The sequence below is a fragment of the Pinus tabuliformis genome, chromosome 2_2, assembly GCF_031772625.1.
Source record: "Pinus tabuliformis cultivar Carrire ecotype Pingquan chromosome 2_2, CPIR1, whole genome shotgun sequence".
Classification (NCBI taxonomy): Eukaryota; Viridiplantae; Streptophyta; class Pinopsida; order Pinales; family Pinaceae; genus Pinus; species Pinus tabuliformis.
Window position 1 is genome coordinate 1,302,587,459 of NC_142300.1, and position 7,938 is coordinate 1,302,595,396.

General features: G+C 45.0%; 1 protein-coding gene and 1 long non-coding RNA gene across 2 annotated transcripts; one reads left to right on the plus strand and one right to left on the minus strand.

Moving 5' to 3' along the window:
* Positions 1-285: 285 nt before the first annotated feature.
* Positions 286-1,117, minus strand: LOC149198270 (uncharacterized). The gene is made up of 4 exons (XR_016254258.1): positions 1,018-1,117; positions 892-942; positions 773-817; positions 286-666 (listed from the first exon to the last, which is right to left on the minus strand). It is a non-coding gene; the product is annotated as an uncharacterized LOC149198270 (long non-coding RNA).
* A 408-nt stretch (positions 1,118-1,525) lies between these two features.
* Positions 1,526-5,710, plus strand: LOC149198271 (uncharacterized). The gene is made up of 3 exons (XM_089408984.1): positions 1,526-2,999; positions 3,123-3,440; positions 4,437-5,710. The coding sequence occupies exons 1-3, from the start codon at positions 1,526-1,528 to the stop codon at positions 5,708-5,710; spliced, it is 3,066 nt and encodes a 1,021-aa protein (XP_089265110.1).
* Positions 5,711-7,938: the final 2,228 nt, after the last annotated feature.

The window sequence follows — 7,938 nt, forward strand, 5'->3', positions numbered from 1 at the left end:
GAGAGTTCAATTATTTGTTATTTTAAAGACAAGTTAATATAGAACGATATTCATATGCTGTAACTAGAAACATTGAAGCATCACAGGCCTCAGGCCGAAACCATAAGTACGTTGCCAGAACTATCATACAGCAAGAAGAGCAAGTGGACAAGCAGCATATGTGTACATCGTTGCGAGGATAAAGCAAAGACAGACTTCATATCAAGTCGAGTTACGGCCAAACCGAACAGAGCCCATACGCCAACACAAAGAGTCACACAGCCATTATTAAATCAACACAGCGACTATCAACAGAGGTAACAATTCCAGAACCATTTGTTTTCATTTAAATACAGTATTTCATAAGTCTTCGTACACCACAGTCCATTAGACAACAACAGAGTCATATAAACAAAAGCGGCACTGCCGTAACAGCAAAGTCTAAGATATAGATGCATGGAGGCCATACAATGAGACAGAGAAGCGAAACCCTGAAGATGTGAATGCCAGCGAAGGGCACGCCCATTCTACAAACCCTAACCAGCAGAACCCTACAGCTAGTCCGTATTACATACTCTAAAGAAATGCTGAAATGAGAATAGACCCTACCCGGTCAAAGGAAACCAGAGATTGGAGGAAGCCGAAGACTGTATAGAAGAAACCCTCACGAGCATAGTCCCAACCCACCTGCACAGGAGCACAGAATGAATTAATTCATCTCTATAACCAGAATAATGTCAGAAGAAGCCGAGTCATATTGTAAGTTGCAGGAGTAAAGGAACAGTGAACTTACCCAAGGGTCGACGAAGGTTGCCGAGCCACAAAACGAAACCACAAGCTGAAAGGCACAAGAACATTGTAAGTGTCGACAACAGATGGTAGAGGACGATAAATCATAGAACAAGAGGTTACCTTGAAGCCTGGTTGCGTTCGGAGGGAAGGTAACTCTGTGGCTGCGAATACCTGCACAGGACCAGAGTTCAGAGACTGGAAACCAAAAGACTGTTTAGCTAAAGCCATTAAAATACAAATCCTTACCACAGACTTCCAAACCGGGTCGACGAAGACAGCAGCTACAGCAAAGGTTTTGCATTTCGAACAAGAGCCACAACCAGTGACAGAGTAATGAATATGGTGGGATAACGTGCGAGAGCAGCGCCATAACAATACAGAGCAGGTAGCAGACGGAGACGGAGTGTAGCTGGCCCGAGAGGCCACCATCAGTGACAGAGTGAGGGCTAGGTAGGTGTCAGTGCACAGAGGGCAGCGCTATAGCCATGCGGAGCTGGAACAGAAGGGGAGACGGAAGCAAATGAGCCAAGACTAAAACCTTAAGGGTTTTACAAAGGCGGAAAGCCACGGAGAGGACCGGTGATCCACCTGGTAACCGGAAGATGAAAACTTAAATGCGCATCGGTGCTGGAGCAGATATTTACCCACGCAAGTGTGACCATGTGGGACTGAGGTGAGTCACGTGGCCGAGACCACGTCACCAGGGCTGGGCCATCATAAGTGGTATCAGAGCTAGTTTCTTGAGTTAGAACCAATGGAACAGGGAGAAGGTGAAGGTGAAGGAAGAGGAAGAGGAAGAGGAAGAGGAAGAGGAAGGGGAAGAGTAGTCCGGAGGGTAGTAGATGATGGACTTCGAGAGGAGATTCGAGTTTTGCGTGAAAGATTGGCAGTAGTGGAAGCTGGGGGAAGAAGAAACCCAGCAGATGACAGTGATGAAGAAGAAGTTGAACCAGAGGAGGAATTAGAGGGGGTGACACCAGAATTTAGATTGTTGAAGTCGGTCTTGCTGTCAAGTCATAAGCCAAAACATGAGTTGTCGACTTATGACGGAAGTCTGTCCGCAGACGTGTTGTTGGATTGGTTAAGTGAAGTCAACAAGTATTTTGAATTTGAGGAAACCAGCGAAGATAAGCAGGTGAAGTTCGCCGCCACCAAGCTGAAAGGACATGCGTCCTTGTGGTGGGACAGTGTTCAGGCGGAACGGAGGAGGCTTAACAAACAGCCTATAAAGAAATGGTCTAGAATGGAGGCCAAAGTGAAAGAGAAATTCTTACCACAGGATTATCAGATTATGTTGTACAGGCAGGTACAGAACTTGAAACAGAGAGGAATGACTGTGAAAGAATTTACAGAAGAATTCTATAAGTTGAATTTGCGAGCAGGTTATGTGGAGGACACCCCGGAGAAAACAACCAGATTTGTGAATGGCTTAAGGGGAGAAATCTTAGACAAGATTGGTATCCTTTCACCCCGAACAATGGAGGAAGCCTATCAGTTTGCACTGAAGGCGGAAGAAAAGATTAATCGGAAGCAGAATGCCAGGAGAGGAGGTGGAACTGGCAGGGGGAAGGGTAAAGTATTTGGAAGAGGTCGAGGTGCAGGCCCAAATGAAGAAAGCAGCAGTTCTAAATCTGCTGGAACAACAGAGAAAGACAATAGCACGAGAGGAGGACGACCACCCCAGCGAGGGCGAGGAAATGGTCGGGGCAGAGGAGCTGTCCAGTGCTATCGCTGCCACAAATGGGGGCACAAGTCTTATGAATGTCCTGAAGCTGAACCAGCAGGCGGAAGAGGGACTTATGTTGTTCAGACTGAGGATGCTGAGGCAACACCTCAGGAAGCAGAAAATGCACCAGAGACAGGTGAAGCTTTGGTGTTGAACAAAGTGCTGTTGAAACCAGCAAAGGAGGTTGCAGAACCATATCAGCGGAAAGCCTTGTTCCGTACTGTCTGCAAGTCGCGGGGCAAGTGCTGCAAATTGATTATAGATAGTGGGAGTACGGACAATCTTGTGTCGGTAGAGATGGTGGACAAGTTGGGACTGAAGAAATTAAAGCATCCTACACCCTACAAAGTGTCATGGCTGCAGAAAGGGCATCAGCTGTTAGTTGATGAGCAATGTGAAGTAGAATTCCAAATTGGCAAGTACAAGGATAAGATCCTTTGTGATGTCATGCCCATGGATGTCTGTCACCTACTTTTGGGACGACCTTGGCAGTTCGATAGAGGTGCAGTTCATGACGGGAAAAAGAATTGCTACAAGTTTGTTAAAGATGGGATCAAGCACACGCTTGTACCCATCAAAGAGGAAAATACAGCAGAAACCAGTGGAGTGAAGGCATTGCTATTAGGAGGAAAGGAGTTCGTGAAACAGATTGAGGACAGCGAAATCAACTTTGCTGTCATAAGGAGGCCAAAGGCAGTAGTGTTACACACACAGCTGTCAGATTTGCCAGAAGAAGTTCAGCAATTGCTGCAAGAATTTGGGGACATAGTGGTGGATGATCTTCCAAATGAGTTACCACCAAGGAGGGGTATTAGTCATTGTATCGACTTTATACCAGGCGCAAGCTTACCGAATAAGGCTGCTTACCGTATGAGCCCCAAGGATCATGAGGAAATTAGAAAGCAAGTTCAGGAGTTACTTGACAAAGGGTTGATTCGAGAGAGTATGAGCCCTTGTGCAGTACCGACTGTTTTGGCTCCAAAGAAGGGAGGAGAATGGCGAATGTGCACAGACTCCAGAGCCATAAACAAAATTACTGTCAGGTACAGGTTCCCCTTACCAAGGATGGACGATATGATGGATTGTTTGAGTGGGGCAGCCTATTTCTCAAAAATTGATCTGAAGAGTGGGTATCATCAGATTCGAATACGAGAAGGCGATGAGTGGAAGACAGCTTTCAAGACAAATGAAGGCTTATATGAGTGGCTGGTGATGCCATTCGGATTGAGTAACGCTCCCAGCACATTCATGCGGTTGATGAATGAGGTATTGAAAGAGTTTAATGGGAAATTTGTGATAGTTTACCTGGATGATATTTTGATTTTTAGCAGGACTAAAGAGGATCATTTCAGGCATTTACAGAGTGTGTTGAGGAAGCTGCAGCAAAACAAGTTGCTGATAAATTTGAAAAAGTGTACCTTTTTCCAGCGAGAGCTAGTGTATTTGGGGTTTGTTATTGCAGAGAATGAGCTAAAAATGGATCCGGAAAAGGTGGCAGCCATAGTCAGCTGGCCGTCACCAAGGAGTTTGTTTGAAGTCCGGAGTTTCCATGGACTAGCCAGTTTTTATAGGAAATTTATCAGAAATTTCAGCGAGATTTGCGCACCTATGTTGGACACGATCAAGAAGGCAAATCAGCCTTTTCACTGGACTGAAGCGGCAGAAAGCAGTTTTCAAACTTTGAAGAAAAAGATCACTGAAAGACCAATATTGAGACTGCCAGATTTCAACAAACTTTTTCAAGTTCGTTGTGACGCCAGTGGGACAGCCATTGGAGCAGTCCTCAGTCAAGAGGACAGACCGGTCGCTTTCTTCAGTGAAAAACTAAATGAGAGCAGGCAGAAGTACTCAACCTACGACAAAGAATTTTATGCAATCATACAAGCGTTGAAGCATTGGCGGCATTATCTATTGGGAGATGAGTTTGTTTTGTTTACAGATAATTCTGCCTTGCAGTATATTATGCAACAGCACAAACTAAACCACAAACATGCAGCTTGGGTGGAGTATCTGCAAAATTTTACATTCGTATTAAAGCACATTAGTGGCCAAGCGAATAAGGTGGCAGATGCACTGAGCAGAAGAACCTTGCTTCTGCAGGAGAGTACAATGCAAGTTCTGGGTTTTGAACATTTGAAGGAACTGTATCAAGCTGATACCGAATTTGGGGAGGCATATGAAGCCTGTCAAAACCCTTTGACAAGGAATGATAGCATGTGGCTAGATTATAACTTGCAAGAAGGGTTGCTGTTCAAAGGAGGACAACTATGTATACCCAACTGTTCCATGAGGGAAAACATAATACAGGAGAAACACAGTGGAGGACTGGCTGGACACTTTGGTATCGACAAGACGGTTGCTCAAGTACAACACTTTTATTTCTGGCCGAAATTGCAGCGAGATGTACAGAGGTACGTGAGCAGATGCAGAGTTTGCCAACTAGCAAAGGGTCATAGTCAAAACACTGGTCCTTACTCACCATTGCCGATTCCGAGTCGACCATGGGATTCAGTGAGCATGGACTTTGTTTTGGGTCTACCAAAGACACAGCGGGGCTTCGATTCAGTCATGGTTGTAGTTGACCGATTCTCGAAAATGGCACATTTTGTACCGTGCAGGAAAACCAGCGACGCTACTTACATTGCACACCTATTCTTTACTGAAGTCGTTCGGTTACATGGACTCCCGAAATCCATCATCTCTGATCGGGATGTAAAGTTTACAGGTCACTTTTGGAGAACTCTGTGGAAAAAGTTAAATACACAATTGCAGTTCAGCTCTGCTTATCATCCGCAGACTGATGGTCAGACGGAAGTCGTAAACAGAAGCCTGGGGAACTTACTTCGCAGTTTGACAGGAGGAAATTCCCGGATGTGGGACCGTGTACTTGCTCAAGCCGAGTTCGCGTACAACGATTCACCTAACCGCAGCACCGGTTACAGTCCGTTCCAGATTTTGTACGGTATGCATCCGCGAGGAGTGCATGAATTACGGGATTTGGGGAAACTTGAGAAACGGAGTGCTGATGGGGAAGAATTTGCTCAAGCAATGAGCAATTTACACGAACAGGTCAAGCTGAAGTTACAGGACAGCAGTTTGAAATACAAGCAGCGAGCTGACACAAAGCGTCGGGAAGTTCAGTTTAACGTTGGGGATGAAGTCCTTGCGTATCTACGTAAGGAAAGGTTTCCGAAGCGGGAGTATAACAAGTAAAATTTAAAAAGATCGGCCCTTGCAAAATCATCCGCAAATTTTCTGCGAACGCTTACGAAATACAGTTGCCGCCCGAAATTGGAATTTCTCCCATTTTCAACGTGGCAGATCTGTTTCCCTATGTGGCCAATTCAGAAGATGATGCAGCAACTACAGCACCACAGAAAGACAGCTATGAGGAAGGTTCTTGGACGAGACAACTACCAAAGGCACCACCCCTTGAGATCGAAGGAATACTGGACACACAGGTAGCTAGACGCACACGCAGGAAGGAGTATCTGCGATATTTGGTCAAGTGGCGGAACCGTCCAATAGAGGACAGTTCTTGGCTCGACACAGCGCAGATAACTAAAGCAGGCTACTCTGTTGACGAGCTCATGGAACGGAGCCATGACTTTTTGCCACCCCGGGAGCCTGATGCAGGAGCATCCAGCTCTGAGGAGACAGAGACTCAATGACTGGTTCGTGCAGAGACAGGACACGACTTTCAAGGGTGATTGGACAGGTCACCAAAAGGACTAATTGGTTGTTGTTTTTAATTAATCATTATTCATTTCCTTTCTTTTATTTAATTACAGCACAAGTTAAGTTACTGGTAGTTAGCTAGGTAGCAACAACTGTTTTAGTTAGTTTATTGTTTAAAGAAACAGGTAGTAGTTATTGCATTCAGTTTCCAAACAGTTACATTCAGTGTAGCTCAAAAGGAAGAAAATACGATGTAAGAGGGTGCTGTTTTTTTTGGTTCACCTCAGAAGAGAAATTAAGAAAAAATATAGCAAGACAGCATTCAAGCAAAAATAGAAGGACACCCTCTGTAATTGAAACTTTGTTTCCTTTTCCGAATATAAAGTACTGTTCATTACTTTACTGTGTTATACAACTGAGAGTTCAATTATTTGTTATTTTAAAGACAAGTTAATATAGAACGATATTCATATGCTGTAACTAGAAACATTGAAGCATCACAGGCCTCAGGCCGAAACCATAAGTACGTTGCCAGAACTATCATACAGCAAGAAGAGCAAGTGGACAAGCAGCATATGTGTACATCGTTGCGAGGATAAAGCAAAGACAGACTTCATATCAAGTCGAGTTACGGCCAAACCGAACAGAGCCCATACGCCAACACAAAGAGTCACACAGCCATTATTAAATCAACACAGCGACTATCAACAGAGGTAACAATTCCAGAACCATTTGTTTTCATTTAAATACAGTATTTCATAAGTCTTCGTACACCACAGTCCATTAGACAACAACAGAGTCATATAAACAAAAGCGGCACTGCCGTAACAGCAAAGTCTAAGATATAGACGCATGGAGGCCATACAATGAGACAGAGAAGCGAAACCTTGAAGATGTGAATGCCAGCGAAGGGCACGCCCATTCTACAAACCCTAACCAGCAGAACCCTACAGCTAGTCCGTATTACATACTCTAAAGAAATGCTGAAATGAGAATAGACCCTACCCGGTCAAAGGAAACCAGAGATTGGAGGAAGCCGAACACTGTATAGAAGAAACCCTCACGAGCATAGTCCCAACCCACCTGCACAGGAGCACAGAATGAATTAATTAATCTCTATAACCAGAATAATGTCAGAAGAAGCCGAGTCATATTGTAAGTTGCAGGAGTAAAGGAACAGTGAACTTACCCAAGGGTCGACGAAGGTTGCCGAGCCACAAAACGAAACCACAAGCTGAAAGGCACAAGAACATTGTAAGTGTCGACAACAGATGGCAGAGGACGATAAATCATAGAACAAGAGGTTACCTTGAAGCCTGGTTGCGTTCGGAGGGAAGGTAACTTTGTGGCTGCGAATACCTGCACAGGACCAGAGTTCAGAGACTAGAAACCAAAAGACTGTTTAGCTAAAGCCATTAAAATACAAATCCTTACCACAGACTTCCAAATCGGGTCGACGAAGACAGCAGCTACAGCAAAGGTTTTGCATTTCGAACAAGAGCCACAACCAGTGACAGAGTAATGAATATGGTGGGATAACGCGCGAGAGCAGCGCCATAACAATACAGAGCAGGTAGCAGACGGAGACGGAGTGTAGCTGGCCCGAGAGGCTACCATCAGTGACAGAGTGAGAGCTAGGTAGGTGTCAGTGCACAGAGGGCAGCGCTATAGCCATGCGGAGCTGGAACAGAAGGGGAGACGGAAGCAAATGAGCCAAGACTAAAACCTTAAGGGTTTTACAAAGGCGGGAAGCCACGGAGAGG

What these genes read in the sequence shown, in the direction of transcription:
- LOC149198271 (XM_089408984.1), top strand. Translation starts at nt 1,526, where the DNA reads ATGGAACAGGGAGAAGGTGAAGGTGAAGGAAGAGGAAGAGGAAGAGGA. An exon ending in ACCTTGGCAGTTCGATAGAG is followed by an intron (nt 3,000 to 3,122) that starts GTGCAGTTCATG and finishes CATTGCTATTAG; the next exon opens with GAGGAAAGGAGTTCGTGAAA. An exon ending in CAAAGGGTTGATTCGAGAGA is followed by an intron (nt 3,441 to 4,436) that starts GTATGAGCCCTT and finishes TTTTGTTTACAG; the next exon opens with ATAATTCTGCCTTGCAGTAT.